Source organism: Syngnathus scovelli, chromosome 3, assembly GCF_024217435.2.
Source record: "Syngnathus scovelli strain Florida chromosome 3, RoL_Ssco_1.2, whole genome shotgun sequence".
NCBI classification, from domain to species: Eukaryota; Metazoa; Chordata; class Actinopteri; order Syngnathiformes; family Syngnathidae; genus Syngnathus; species Syngnathus scovelli.
The window spans coordinates 13,651,221-13,667,686 of NC_090849.1; the positions used below are offsets into that span (position 1 = coordinate 13,651,221).

Below are 16,466 nucleotides of genomic sequence, written 5' to 3' on the forward strand. Positions count from 1 at the left end.
TTTTGCAAAAATGCGTGAAAATGGAAAAATATGTTGTTGTTTTTTGTTGTTGTTTTTTAAAATATGGTTTTTATATGGTAATCATGACACAACCATTCTTATGCTGTAAAAATGTATGAAGTTGTAAATATATTAAAAATACCGAATTCAGGATGACGCCAATTAGCAAAATTGCGTCATAGTCTGCGACACAGCACAGGTGTGTTGAAAACGCAGGTGTGTAAGTGATGGGCCATGGATTCAAAAGGCAAAAAGAAAAAGATTGCTGATGAGAACAGAGGCTGTAAGAAAGAACGGACTGAACTATTTGCTTTCATTGCCAATGCTGAAGCATTGCCTGCATGTTTGATTTGCAATGAGAAGTTGTCAAATAACAAGAAGAGGAATTTGGAGCGACATTTTCAGCTCAAGCATGCTAAATTTGCTGCCGATCACCCAGTTGCAACTGAGAGGAAACGTGCAATTGCAGTGCTGGTGGAGAAATTTGAGGACTGAAAAAACAGTTTCAAGAAGTGGATCGCATCTCCAAACTCTACTATTAATATGGCTCTTTGAACATTTTGGGTTGCCGAACTCTGTCCTCGAAGATCTTTAATGGTGAGTAAAAAATATTTTGCTAGGAATAGTTATGAGAATTTTTTGTTGCATGACTGGACAGAAGCATAGTAAAAGGTATATATTATTGTTTATTCTTTCTTTACCACAGAAATACATTTGCATATCTTGGGTGACAGGCTTAACCTGTTACATGGAAGAGAAAAAATGTTTAATTACATTTTGAGCATCACAAAGAATGCAAAGCAATGCAGAAAAAAGAATGAAAATTGTGCAACTTGTTTTTTTTTTTAGCTCATCTGGATCATTTAAATAAACGTGAGGTATCAAACAGAAGCAAACTAATTAAAAGAACAAAATAGGCTCGGTTTGTGTGGTTATCTAGATAATTGATGACTACAATTCTTTGTGGGTTCCATAGTGACATAATGTGCATAATAAGTCATACTAAAGAGAAGGAACACACAAGTCACAGTAGTTACATTCGTGATTTGGATTTCATCACACAAACAAGAACATCACTTTTCTGATGTTCAGATTTTTATCTTGCTGAACTCATGATCCCATTATAAATCAATGCACGAGACAGCCACTGAAATCTCACTGCGATGTAGACGACCGTTTAACGTGCATTTTGCTGTCTAGGGAGCCCGCTTTTATGCAAAATTGGGTAAGAAATATTTTGTTTTGTTGTTCCTTGACCAACCAGTTTTTTTCCTTCCTTTTAAAACCTAGCAGGTGCGGCTTCTATTCAAGTGGGGACAATAGATGGAAAATTATGGTATTTAAATGGTAGTCAGCTGCTTTCTGCTCATATTGCATAGTCGGTAGGAGAAGAAAATAACTGCATAAAGACGGAGACGCTTTTGGCCATAAAACAGGTGATATGTTAGCTTACTCTGCCATCAATTTAGAATGCTTATGAAATGTCACAGCAGATTTGTCCTATCAGCATTCATTATTATTATTATTATTATTATTATTATTATTATTATTATTATTATCATTACTTATGAATCTTATGAAAACCCATTGAGCTAAATAAAAAAACAAAACAAGGAAAGAATCAGAGCTCCAAAAAAAATAGCAGAGAAATGTTTACTTGCATCTGACAAAAATATTACAAAAAACAAAACAAAAATTTGTTTACCAGTGTAATAATCAATGAATATTATTTCAAAAGGGATGGAAGAATCTCTGCTCCAAAGTTGTGAACTCCTGTTTTGTGTCATGTTTGACAGAATAACACAGCATATTTTAACTTTGTATTTTAACCATTGTTGGGAGCAAATATTACACTACCTTGTGATGTTTTATTTGGCTGCACTGTCCATTGATGAGGATTTTATCCAATCAGGTTTCATGCCAATCAAAGATGCCCATGGCCTTCTGACGCAGTCTATATTAAAAATGGGACTTGTTACACTCAAGTCCCAATATACTGTAGCAGTCTGCCCTATACGTTTCAAAACAGCATCTCCGGTAGCATTAAGTTGGGTAAGTAAGTCCCCACTGAAGGCCCAAGTACCAAATGCACAGTCCAATATTGTCTATTGCACAGATGTCAAACTCAAGGCCCGGGAGCCAGATACGGCCGGCCACATCATTTTATGCGGCCCCCAAATTGTTCATCAAATTCGTGTGTCATTACTAGAATTGCAAATTGTCTTCACTTTTAATATCTTTTTTTTTTTAAACATTTGACCAGTTTTTACGCTTCTGATTTGAAAACAAGTTATTTGTCAGTTTGTTTTGTAGCTTTTACTGTATATAATATGAGGTGCTCATACATTGATTTGGGTTGACAGTTATAATGGCCCTCCGAAAGAAGCTATGACTACAATGCGGCCTATGAAAAAAATGAGTTTGACAGCCCTGGTCTAGTGTATCAAAGAGCCATTTGTAGGTATATCTAGCCGAAAGTAAGCTGGGATAGGCTTCAGTGCACCGTGCTATAGAAAATGGGATTCAAACAATCAGTTCCAAAGAATCCACCCTTATGCCCAATTTAATGCACACATTCACTTCAGAGGCACTAATAAGAAAGGGCAGCTAGCATGATGTAATGCTGCCACAAATACTTAGATATACATGGCGAAAGGTAGCTTAAAGTCTAGCGCGCATTAATTATTAGTCTTCATCCGTGCTTGTGTGTGAGCTGGAAAAGTCATCTCCCCACGATAACTTGATGTGCTGCTCCAAGCTCTTTGCGAGTGCCGTCACAGCTGGCGGCATGAGCGCCACGCAGGCGGCCAGGCCCGAGACGCGCTCCTTCATGGGAGCGGCGCTCTCCCATTTGCCTGTGTCGGTGTTGAACACGTGAACGTATTTCATTCGGTTGCCTTTGTTGTGGGAGCGTCCTCCCACTACGTGGATACGACCGTCCAATACTGCCATGCCGGGTTCCCCATGGCCAGCAGGGAGTGGGCTCAGTAAAGTCCATGAGTTGTCTGAGGGATCAAAGCACGCCGTCTGAAAAAATACAAGATACAGTATTTGTGGTCAAATATATAAAAATTTGAGGAATTCATTAAATGTAATTTCTTTTTAACCTACAAAGCTATCATTTCAATACTTTACTCTCAATTTTCGATGGTTAAGAGGGTGAGCGCTGTTTTGGATTTTTAAATTTGCTTGTCTTATTTTTTATGTCCAATTCATTATCAAGAGTCCTGTAGGATTCATTTAGCCATTTTTTCTTCCTGAAATTTGATAAAATATTCAGTTTTTTTTTTTTTAGATATATCTCAATGATTTTTCCAATAGGTTTAATATAAGTATAATACAAAAATATACTGGGAAGTAATTGAACAGTGACAATTAGGTAGCAGATTGCAAGCCAGTTGTAGAGCACATGTAGACAAACAACCATTCACACTGACATTCACAGCTTAGTGTGTTTGTTTAACCAAACCTAGCTCCCATGTTTTTGGCTGAGTACATGGAGAAAACTCACACAAGTTACTGTACCTGTAAGACATCCCGCCGGTAGCCATGCTCGTCATTACTTCCACCAATGACATAGAGGCGTCCGTTTACAGCAGCCATGCCGTGCCACGCTCGCCCTGCTGGGCCGTCCGCACATGCCGTCCAGTGGTTGGCTTCCGGGTCGTAACAGGAGGTCTCGCTTAAGTACGCCCGGTCTCTGCGTCCACAAGTGATGTAAATCTTGCCATCTAGCACCGCTCCGGCATGGGCGTAAACCTACAATTAAGATTGAGCTATTAAGACAAGGTTCGGGTAGAGTTCTTAAAATAGGAGTGGTAAGTGGCGCCCTCGTGTGCATACAGGCGGAGTTACAGCTCTTACCTCTCTATTGAGAGGGGACACAAACTCCCAGGTGTTAGTATGCGGGTCGTAGCGCTCCACTGAGGACAACTCCTTGCTGTAGTCGCGACCTCCGATGGCGTAAATATGGTCGCCCACCACACAAACGCAGTGGTCCGCGTGCTGATGCTGCAAAGGTTGGATGGAGCACCAACTGTTGTGACGAGGGTCGTATCTAGAGAATGGGGTCAGGAGCAGATTATTAGGACTTCAGAAATAATGCGAGTGGATTGACCTCAACAAAAGCATCCATCATAGATTCCACAAGTAATTTGATGACCATTTTGACTACGTCAAAAGTATTACGACAATTTATGTACACAGTGGTTGGAAACTAAAAAGCAGTAAATTGCTCGGTTATTTTGATTTGGTTTTTTTTTATGCTTGATTTGAGTTGTATTTAAGTCATTATTTTTCCTTGCATTTTATATGAACATGAAATTGCATGTAAAAATTATAGAGACCCCTTTCTGTTAATATAATAGTTCTTTTTTTTTAATAGATAGATAGAAGCCAAAATGTTGACCTCACCTCCAGCATCGAGTCTCTGCACGAAATCCACTGGTGTTCCTGTCTCCACCAATAAGATACACAAAGTTGTTGAGCACAGCAATTCCCTGGTTGGACATCCGGGGAGTGTTCATTGAATTAAGAGCCCTCCACTCCTTCCAGCTAGGGTGGAACACATGGAACAGGTCCTCGTTGTCCGTATGAGAGGGGGAAGCGAACATCCCCCCGAAGGCCAAAATACAGTAGAAGGTGGTACGAGGCTGTGTGAGAGGACTCTGAAGGACAGGCTGCCACATCTCCTGCTCGTGGTAATGCAGGGCAGCAGACACGGCTTCCTTTAGCGGGCACTGATCCAGTTTATCGTGCAACCTCTGCAGCACTTGTTTCTCCATTAGGCAGAAGCGCACAGCATCAAGCATCTTGAGATTGTCCTGCAGTACAGCAAAACGAGCAACATTTAGACACGCAGTGAACACTGGTCAACACATTTTTACAAATCGGCCCTTTGTCTTCAGCAGATCAAGTTTTCATCCTATTAATATGATAACAATGACAGAAACTAACCCTAATCTTCTGATACATAGCTATAAATTACAGTGCATGATAACATCGGTATTGCTTTTATAACTCAACCTTATGATGATCTGATGATCCTTGTTCTGAACTGCTGGAGCCTATCCCATCTCTGATTAAACTTTAGCTCTTGACCTGTTAACATACTTCCTGTTTGCTTTAGACACTTACCAGGAAAAGAACATGGACACACCAGACTAACCTGCAAGTACACCTGGTCACTCTCCACCTGCTCAGGACTGTAGTGATAGTGAAGCGCTGCCTCATACACCTCATTCTCACTTTGCACATCCAGCTCATCACTACTTAGAACTTGGAAGACTTCTTCTTGGGGCAGTCGCCGGTAGACGTCTGTGCGGGACAAAGCCTGCAGGTTGCTCAGGATGTGGGCGTGGACTCTGGCATTGAGTTGCCGCAGTCCGTAGAGATCGGCGAGGTGATGCATCTCCAATAAGTTGCTCTCGTCCAGCCAGGAGAAGAGGAACTCACAGCAAAAGCCTATGACATCCTCAAGCTGAAAGACATGGGTGGAAAAAATACCAAATGACATAAATTGTGGATGTTCATCTTTGGGGTGTCTTTGATTTATCAGTGCTGTGTATCATGAAAAGGAAAGAAACCACACCTGAACCAATGTGGCTGCTATTAGGACTTCCTGCACACAGTCCAGGTCTAACTCTATCTTTGCAGTGTAAATGTAGTCCAGTATTTTGTTCATGCCCAAATAAGACACTCCGTGGATTGGGATCTCATTCTGCTGCATCTCGCGAAGGCCTCCAGTGAACATCCCCCTGAGGAAAACATTGATAAGATGTTAAAGAAGTGTTGGGCTGAACAGGGAGATGTCAATGATCACTTGGAAAGTTTGATCTGTTAAACATACCAATCAGCTATCATACCACCGTACCATCCATCATTACTTCCTTGGGCTTCTTCACATTGATGTAAAGATTTTTTTTTTTTTTTTAGCACCTGTCCACTGGATGTACCTCCTCTCTGTACTTTGACTTATCGTTGTCCCTGATCCACTTCCGCTGTCATCCACAAAGTTTTTGGTGCACCCCTAGCTATGTGTAATTAATTTCAATATTCAGTTATGTAATTACAGATAACCTTGCTTATTTGCTGTCTTGGTTAGTTTTGACAGTAAAGGCTTCTTTACATTCCCTGTAAACCTAAAGTCTAGAACAGTATGTGAGGTTGTTGTACTAAGTTAATTTTGTTTTCACTTGTCAATCACTTCACTGGTTCTTTTATCTCAAACAAGAGACTCTGACGAAGGCGGAAGTACAAGCCGAAACATGTCAGGTAATGCAACCTAGAATATCTTGTTTGAGATAAAAGAACCAGTGAAGTGTATGTGAGGTTGATTATATGACGACTGGGTAGTTATCACACAGACACACACTTAAAGTAGTGTACAAAAACACATGACAGGAAGAACAACTATTGATCTCACACTAAAATCAATGCATAATGTGACAGAGGAATACAACTTAATGACTACGCGCTGCTTGGTGTTATTAGAAGCAGCATCATAATTCCACATCGCGTTTGCACTTTGACAAAACAGACAGTTAACGAACGATATAAGTTTGTTTTACCTAAAATAATCGCAAGCAGCAGCGAGAAGCACGCGGTGGCCGTGGAGTGCTCGACCCTCCACCAGAAGCACCACGTCCGACAGGATGCCAGTTTGCCTAAGCCCCAGCAGGCTGTCCAGCAGGCTTTGGGAATGGGCCGAACTTCTGAACGTCTGACGACCGCGGCCACCGGATGAGGAGCCGCCGGTGACCGAACCGCCCACCAGACTCAGCTGTGCGTTGTCAGCCATCGCAGGATTGTGTTGTTCAGGCTTCATCACCTTAGATGTCTGGCGCTAGCATTATCTAGAAGACTTCCAATATGAAGTCGTTGAACAAACTACTTCTCTGGAAAAACAACAACAACAGGAAGAGGAGGAGGCGTATGGGCTGCTGTCAGGGTGGTTACAGTTAACCAGTCACGTCACTGCGACAATCACAGATTATTCAAATAAAATGTTCAAATTCAAGTGCATGCATTTACCTCGAATCGACGGTCAGATGTAACCTAAGGTCATCATTGATTAGGTAAACACTGCTAGCGAGCTAACGAGAGAACGCTTAAAACCTCACGACTTGAAGGTCGAAATAAACGTTTGCCAATAAAAGAACGACAGCAATAAACAGAATCATTATATTAAAGCACGCAGTTTTTTGTACTATTTAGGATTATATAGTTAGTTTTGTGATTTTTGACGTTTGCTGATCTGTTTACTTTGAGGCGCTACTGTGTTGATCTGATGTCCCATTGGTTACGCATATTTTATTCGCCTGTCCATTTGCTCACATGAGCCTATCAGAAACGTGCAAAAAACGTAGCTCAAGCAATGTCAAAATATTTGAAGATTTTGTAGAAAGAATTTGCAGTCACATATTTATTCGTTTTGTATTCTTGACTGTTTCACACAACTACACGTATCGAATAAATCTATGTGCATTTCCGGCGTATCGTCCTGCAATTACTATTTTAAAACACTAGAGGGGGCTCTTGGCTATTCAATGGGTGCGGGACGGGTTCAGTGGGTCGTGGTTGTCTCCCAACCCAGAGATGGTGGGTTCGATCCCCCAACCATTGTTTCCATCTCGAAGAGTTGTTGAGCAAAACACTGAAGATGATGAGGAAGCAGTGTAAAGCGCTTTGAGTACAAAAAGGAAGAAAATGGCTATGAAGGTGACATCCCATATATTACACAATAATTTGGGTTTGTCCTATTTGTATTCTCTCTTGATCATCGCACAACACCAACATTAATTTGAAACACTTGCCATGTATTTACTTTGTGTAGTGGAGTGAAGGGAAACTGAGGTTGGATCTATATCCATCTGTTTCATCTGTACAAAATGACCAAATTTGTGACACTGTAGCACAAGTCTTTATTTTGAACATGTCTTTATTCCATGACTGACTGCCAAAAACTGAGAGAGGACACAAGTCTTCAAAGCAACAAAGACAAGATGATGTAACAGAGGTCAAACACATCATTCCACCCCTAACTGCAGGCCTGCTGGGTGAGAGGCCTGGTCCTGAGCTCCTCCACAACACGACAATCCTGACTATCTTTTGGACCTTTTCTCATTATTCCCTGTACAGTAAAATAGAAAATTGATCAAAAATATGTTGGTCAACTCAATCCGTCTTGAACAGGTTTAATCCACATAGTCTATGTCTAGCCTAAGTGACGTCCATAAAATCATTCCAAAACAGTACATGTAGTGTAGAGGTTTACATAATGTGGTAGATTCAATTGATGCTCTGCCCATTTACAGTACAATGCAATTACATGGTGACCAGTCCAGTTTGTACTTTGAAATTCACCCTAATCCCATCAATATAGAAATCAGATGGAAGGACATACTGCTTCTTACACAAGTGCACAAAGTATATGCTGATGATACCCGTGTGGGAGTATAACCCTCAGATCATGCCGATAGATCTGGTTTCACTTGACCTTTGTGGAGGCCAATAAAGGTTGGGCTCGGCCATCATTAAGAGGAGAAAATTCCATCTTCTCTAATCAGGAGAAATCTGTGCCAGGGCATAATATGGGAGTCGAACAAACAAGACACAGAAGACTGCAGACACACACGGTTAATCATCAGTCCATCTGTTCTACAGACTTAGAATGGCAATGGCTTGTCAAAAACAGAGATAGTGAAGACATTTGACATAAAAATCTGATATGATTATAATCTGATATATATGTAATGATGTTTACTGTGAACTGAGTAAAATGTTACTTGTCCAGAGTGTGTGTACGGAGTACGCAGCTTATTCCCTCAGCCAATGAGGTTGTATGTCAACCATGATTTTATTTTTATGGAATTAGTCAATTCCATATGAGAAGTTGCTGAGTCTCGTGTCAAAAGGAATTTGATGAGATTACGAATGGATCTTGACACAGATCAAATAAATTAGTCTCTGCCTAATGCTGCTTATTGTTAAAATAGGTGTTTTAAATCATCCATCTATCCATTTTCTGAACCGCTTAGTCGCCACGGGGGTCGCGGGCGTGCTGGAGCCTATTCCAGCCGTCAACGGGCAGTAGGCGGGGGACACCCTGGACCGGTTGCCAGCCAATCGCAGGGCACACAGAGACAAACAACCATCCGCACTCGCACCTATGGGACAATTTGGAGTGCTCAATCGGCCTACCAAGCATGTTTTTGGGATGCGGGAGGAAACCGGAGTGCCCGGAGAAAACCCACGTGGGCCCGGGGAGAACATGCAAACTCCACACAGGGAGGGCCGGAGGTGGAATCAAACCCGCACCCTCCTAACTGCGAGGCGGACGTGCTACCCAGTGCCACACCGAGCCGCACTGGGTAGCACATTTAAATCATTCTTTCCAAAAACTAAAAATATAAACTCATAATGCAAATTAAAAAGCTTTGGAAGTAGTTACTTGTGTCTACATGATTAAATAAGACTAAACAATTATTTGATGTAATCTCCAATACTACTAGGTTCATTCCAACAACTAGTAATTCATAAATGCTTCTCAAAGGTTTAAACGAGTGTCCGTTATGTTGTCTGCATTGGATGTGTTTGTTGTGCTGTATACCAACACATCAGTTGTATAACTACAAGTTCATGTTGAAGAGCAAAGGAAAACAACTTCACCACTAATTATTTGGGGACAACAAAACTCCAATGCTGCCATTCATTTTTATCCCAAGTGCTTTCCACATCTACTTCCTGTCATTTTTTTTTTATGTGGCCCAAAAGATTTTGATCCCAACATATAAACATTGACTCTAAATTGCTGACTTTTACTAAAAACCTATACATTTGTAGTCTTCAGATGCTTACCTATTTTTGACACCGTGAGCAGACTGCATTTCTAAAACGTTGCCTTTTTCTAAACGGGAACAGAGGGAATATATCGTGTTGGCCTTTCGTACTCCTCTCCCCATGATTTGTAGGGTGAATGGGAGGTTGTAAAGTTGCTACGGTGAATTCCTGGCAGGTGCAATTTTGCTCTTGCTGTTCTGTATTTAAGACCCCAGCAATCCATTTTCCTCCATGCCAATGACCTATGGCAACTTGCTCTGCTGTTTGATGCTGTCTGTTGTCTGCTTGCTGCGGGGTGACATTTAATCCCGCACTTCACTGACAAATAATGGGGCTCATGTGTAGTACTTCTACAGGATTTGGATTTCAGATTGATATCTACTGGAGCAGTCTCTGGGCAGAAGGTGAGGGACACCCTGACTTGGTTCCCAGCTAATCATTTTGTTTAAAATTTCACCTGAGAAATATATATGGCTAAAAAATGAAAAATGAAAGAGCCTTTCCTCTTCTGAATTGAGATGAGAGGCAAGGTCACCTTGGGTGGACCATCAGTCATTTTAGGACTGACACATTTAGATGGAAAATCAATTAAAGGGACAATGTGTGAAAGTGTAATGAAGGTTCAAAAACGGCCCTTGGGATCAAGTTTGGCGTAGGTGAAGGATGTGGCAGTTTTTTTCAAAGTCAAAAATTATTCTATTCTCCTCCTCAGTCGCACTTTCTGGCTCACACTACCTGAAAGACAGAGGATGGCCAGCTTTTTAACACCCAGGCACCCACAAATAACTGTTTTCATCATCATAACCATATGTTCATCATGAACAATAATAGAAATAAATATAGAAAATTACAATCATTCCACCAGCCATGTTCATGAGTCCTTAGACCGCTCAGAAACAATAAGAAATTTGCTTTCCTGCAAAATCCAGTATTTTGACATGATGGCTATTATGGTTGGCGGGCCAGTACACTGGGCATTTAAAATGAAAGTCTGCAACATATGTGCATGGAATCCATGATGTATATTTTATCTTGGGTGACACGATGGCTTCTTACGAGACACGGAAAACAAAGTGGCGGATTGGCAAATTGACATCACATGGGGCCCACACGTGTGGACCAGTAAGAACTATTACACAAGACGTCACGCAGACACTGCAGCGGCAGATCGCTTGTGCGGACGGTGTACAGCTGTTCTCAAAAGGGGGAAGGTGGGCCTATGTCACGGCCAACTTGTCCCCGCATCATCACAGAATATCCCAGGTAACAGAAGCAACTTTATATCCCCGTCTGGTTTAACATGAAATTACTAATTAACATGCAGCAGAACGTGCTGCATTTCCCGAGAGGCTTCATTTTTCAAACTCTGACACATACAGTAACCTTGGTTACAACTGTCTTCTGAAACATTAAGATGAAGACGAATTTGGTCATATGTGCCACTGAAGATAGATAGATAGATAGATAGATAGATAGATAGATAGATAGATAGATAGATAGATAGATAGATAGATAGATAGATAGATAGATAGATAGATAGATAGATAGATAGATAGATAGATAGATAGATAGATAGATAGATAGATAGATAGATAGATAGATAGATAGATAGATGGACGGATGGACAGATGGACAGAGAGAGAGAGAGAGAGAGAGAGAGAATAACAGATAGGCAGATACACTATTTATTAAAGGAGTGACAGCCACAAAATAAACAACCACAAAAAAACATCTGTAGGTCCATTACGCAGATGTAAGGAGCCGTTTAGAATATGTTTGCGGCAGGATTCATATGCAGACTATTTATATAAATTAAATTGGGTGATCAGGTTCAATGGACACCGTAATGAATCTCCCCTTCAATCTGTTCATTCAGCTGTTTTAACAAGCCACATCTCGTCTCCATCTTCTGTTAATGGCATAACAATACATATGCTCAGCACCATGCACCAAAGTTGCGTTCTCATTTTTTTTCTGTTCGTTTTTATTTCTTACTAGACCTAATGGGCCATATGAAAAAGTGTATTTCCAAGTGGATAGTGGTTTGGAAACATTAAGGAAGAACAGAATGGAGAAATTAAGTGTTAGTATTGTGCTTGACTCAGAGATTCAACACTATTGCATGTGGTCCATTAATGAGATGCTACACACAGAAATTGGATTTGTTTAGAAAAAAAAGAAAACAAAAAAGAAACAAGCGTTCATTAGCATATTGATTGTTCACAATATTGTACTCTGTTCTCTGATAATATTGGCTGAACGACCATCAAATTATTTGATTCATGTGAAAAATTGTCAATACGCCAAGGAAATAAATTAGTCGGATGGCTTCTTGGCAAAATGCGTTAGTATTTATTTGAGACAGGGTTCCGACAATCAGTGGACAGGAAATCGGTTCATCTGTTCCAAATTCAAAACAAGTGCTATGAAAATGCTGCCTTTAGTTGTGCTCGCTTTTAAATATCGCTGTTATAGAAGTCCTGAATATTAATGCTTTATTTGTTGTTATTTCCAATTACGAATAATCGTCTGAATATTATCATTCTTCCAAGTCATTTCGTTCTGAAGGCATTGAATCGATCACAACTGGAAAAAGATTTTTCGTCTAGAACTATTGTGATCAATTTTGTGGACTTTAATCAAATGAAAAGTCTGTTTAACATCATCTTGCAAAATCAGCTACAGTGGAGCCCAAATGTATTCATCCCAGGGTGAAGCTTTTTCTCTCTCACACATTTGCACACACGCAGGCACACAAACACGCGCACACACACGCACACACAGAGTGTATATCATTTTATACAGCGCCTTCTAGTTTTAGACCTACTTTAACTTAGTATCCAAGTGTAAAAAGAAACCTTTGAAAGTAAACTTTCAAGGGCAAAATCGATATGTTTTGCCTTTTTTTATTTTTTTTATTTACCACTGGGTTCACGTCGAAGTAGAGTACCAATAGGGTGAGCTGTGTGTCAGACGTGACCTCTGCGACTGATCTGGGTTGTTTGTCATCGTCGATTACCTGTAGCATTTTGGCATTTGTTCTTGGCCGAGGTTATATAAAGCCTCCGGGGACTTAAACGACTGCAGTGATGGTGTCAAGGATCACTTCAACCTTCCTCATGAAAAGGGCTGCAATAAGGCGGAGGATAAGATTGTGCTCCACTCAATCGGGTGCCGTGTGCACACAAAACACCGTCACTTGAGTGGTACTCAGAGAAATATTGAGCGACATAATCAATGTTATTTTCCTCTCCTCTTCCTTATTTGACTCAATGGAAAGAATGGATTATGCCCCACTTAAACGCTCATAATGACACATTTTAATACTGTACCTATGCTGTTTTCTGATTGTTTGAGCAAATCCAATATAAGAGCTGTATCGAGTTGTCCGCCTTTACACGGGTAATAATGTTCAATTTTATATCAGAGAGGTGTTGAATTTAACAATTCTGTTAATGATGGTGGCGAAGATGTACTTTGCAGGAGTGTAAAACTGTAGGTGGTGCACCAGACGGAGCGCTGCTCCTTGAATTTGAGTAATGCATTCGATTTATGTAGCGCTTTTCTGGACACTGTTGATTCATCATTTTTGTGTTTAAAATGAGCTGAATGAGCAAGGAGTGTTACTAAATGTTTAAATAACTTGATACTGAAGAAAAATAATGAGATAAATATATAATTGAATGTCTAATAAGTGAATGTACACACTGACCAAAATCTTGTCTGATATTTACTGTGATTTTAGTCAAGAGCTAAAACAAATCAAAAATGCAAATGTATCAAAATGTCAAACTCTTTCTAAAATCCTCATCAGTTTTTAATACTGAGGTTTTTTCTAACACTTTTCCTTTGGGTAAAAACAGATTTTTAAGACTTTTGAGGATGTAAACAAACTTTTTTTCTTCATATCATCGCAACGTCGTGTGATGCAAGTTCAAAACAAATAACTGGGTCATGTGCATGATGCTCGCCTTGTGTTGTAGAAATAGAATCGCTCCGTGCAGCGGTGTTTCCTGACTATCAATGAGCTGAGGCACCCATTTTATGTTGGTAAATTCTCCTGGCATACTGCCAAAAAGAAAAAATATATATATCAATAGGTGATAGGTGAAAAAATGATCTCATCTCCACTTACTCACAAATGGACTCACTCAGTGTGAAGTCTGAGCTTGTTTAATTGGAATAAAAAAGATGATATCACTCACAGGGAATCCTGACCTTTTCTGTTGGATGTAATTAATGGCAGTAGACGAATACACGTATAGCTTTATTCTACCTTCTGCCATTTAATGGACAAGTTTGTTGTTGTTCTGCCTGTCCTGATACGTCGTTGGCAAAGGTAGTTGAACAAAGATATTTCCAAGTAATGAATAATAATTTTCGGACAAATTAAGTGAGACGGGATAATTTCCCATATCATGTTTGATGATCACAGCATACAAATGTGCCTCAGCACCCTGGTTGGAAAGCACTGCTGTATAGCCATGCTGACATTTTACAGTTATGACTCATGCAATAATGTGATAACACCTTTGCCATCTGCAACCTCACTCATAGATGGAGCTTTAAATGTATACTGCTCTGTTAAAACGCAGTTAAAATTTTATTTAAGAGACAAGCCATACAAAGACTGCAGTGACTAATTTATTGGTTTAACAAAAAGACAAATTAACATCGTAACAAAATGTGTTATGCCTCACCCAAAATGATGTGACGCGCTGGAGCTAGCAAGTCATACTCAAGTAATGTTACCTTGGATTATATGGTCTGTGACACATTCAACCTTTAAAAAAATGGCACCTTTGTGTAAATCTTGGCTTTTTTTTTTATATATGTCTCCCTTGGAATCCAAATAAGGCCATTTGTTTCATTTAAACCAATATGATGTTTTATGTAAGAGTAGACAGGGAGGGATGTCTAAACAGAATAAGGGAGTGTGCTATCAAATAAATGTTAATAATCTTTGACCTATTATATTGTAAATATTTGTCCATGTTATCTATCCTTGTTCTCCATGAGCTCCCTGAATGTTTGTTTTACTAACCATGAGACACATTCCTCCTCCCTAGACTACAAAAGCTTATCTGTCTTCCCTTTTTGAGCTGGGACAACTTTCAGCTCATCAACCTGTCACACAACTTTGTTGGCGAACCATTTCATGTCACCCGAGACATGAGGCTCCTATGGGGAAAGGATTGCTTCTTCAATCAAGATGGGAGCAGAAAAAAAAAAAGAGAGGGGAAGAGAACTGAAGGTTGTAGAAAGATGCTCATTAGAGGGATGTGATTCCCAAGCTTTTCTTCCTAAAGTCTAACATTGGTTCTTGAGTGGCCTGTCACCCATGTCACCCAGTGGACACCTACGGAGATGCTGGCGGTTGTTTCACTGTTCTCTCTTGCCAACAAACAGCTTAGACTGTGCTCGCCAACAGCCTCCATTTGAGATAGCCATGTGCGGGGACAGTGTGAAGAGGCAGTTAACAATCTGTTGCTCAAAAAGAGACATTGAAAAAAGGAAGTCGAAAATAAAATTAGGTGTTACCATCAGTGGAAGCTAGACACCCATTGTAATCGAAATGATGTTTGGACTAAGAACACAATAGAACAGCCTGCGCATGGACGATCTCGTTTTTTCTGTATAACCTGCCAGAGGCCAATTACAAGACATTTTGCACTGATAAATGACAAGCAAAAATGTGAAGGCCCTCTCAGAATGAACACACAGCAGTTCTTAATCTAATATGCAAGGCAAAACATTTACGAAAAAAATATATTTTAGTAGTGATGACTAGTGCATTAGGGATGGTGAGATAGTGGCTGACTAGATACGTATTATGATTTCTCCATTATAGAACAGTTATTAAGTAAAGAAACACAGTGGCCTTGTAGATAAAACTTCTGCATCACAGTTCTGAGGTTCAAATTTGTATTTTAAAGCAGGTGTTGTCAAACGGTGGTCCGCGACTCTCTGGTGGTCCGTGGTGGTATTGCAGATGGTCTGCGACATTGGAAATGGATTGTAACATTTTTAAAAATAAAAATGATTTATCACTCAGATTTGATTTATTTTCCAGCTAATTTTGTGAATCATTTACCCATCCAAAATATGTCAAATGCAGCAGAGATTCCCAAAATAGACATACAGATGCAAAAAAATATCCTGTATAGACCTATCCTCCTAATATTCTGCCAAAGTAGTGGTCCCCGAGTTGCTTCTTGGTTATAAAGGTGGTTCCTTGAAAGAAACCAAAAGTAAGTGACGTCTTGGAATTACCCATACGTGCGAATGTGAATGAGAATTGTGGTTTGCCTACATGTCACCTGTGACGACTCATTGGTGTACCCCAGGGATAGGCTCCACCTCCCCTGCAACTTAAATGAGAACAAGCGCTTCAGGAAAAAGACTGAATGGACAGTTTTTAAATCCATCCATCCATCCATCCATCCATCCATCCATCCATCCATCCATCCATCCATCCATCCATCCATCCATCCATCCATCCATCCATCCATCCATCCATCCATCCATCCATCCATCCATCCATCCATCAATGAAGCAACCAATTGACCAATCAAGCAATCAATCAAACAATCAATCAACATTTATCTACATATTCTTGATTCATT

General features: G+C 40.1%; 1 protein-coding gene and 1 long non-coding RNA gene across 3 annotated transcripts; one reads left to right on the top strand and one right to left on the bottom strand.

Annotated features, from left to right (window-relative positions):
• The first annotated feature begins 199 nt into the window (after positions 1-199).
• Positions 200-5,758, top strand: LOC125994358 (uncharacterized). Its single transcript, XR_007490601.2, has 2 exons — positions 200-597; positions 5,129-5,758. It is a non-coding gene; the product is annotated as an uncharacterized lncRNA (long non-coding RNA).
• On the bottom strand, positions 1,638-7,349 carry klhl22 (kelch-like family member 22). Of its 2 annotated transcripts, XM_068650208.1 has the most exons (8): positions 7,033-7,349; positions 6,570-6,896; positions 5,591-5,756; positions 5,168-5,479; positions 4,414-4,823; positions 3,865-4,057; positions 3,526-3,759; positions 1,638-3,027 (listed from the first exon to the last, which is right to left on the bottom strand). In XM_068650208.1, exons 2-8 carry the CDS (start codon positions 6,824-6,826, stop codon positions 2,686-2,688), a joined length of 1,914 nt encoding a protein of 637 aa, XP_068506309.1. In that variant the 5' UTR covers positions 6,827-6,896; positions 7,033-7,349; the 3' UTR covers positions 1,638-2,685. The 2 variants fall into 2 exon arrangements, with proteins under 2 accessions (XP_068506309.1, XP_049619612.1); XM_049763655.2 differs by lacking the exon at positions 7,033-7,349 and having other exon boundaries at positions 6,570-6,967.
• Between the last annotated feature and the right edge of the window lie 9,117 nt (positions 7,350-16,466).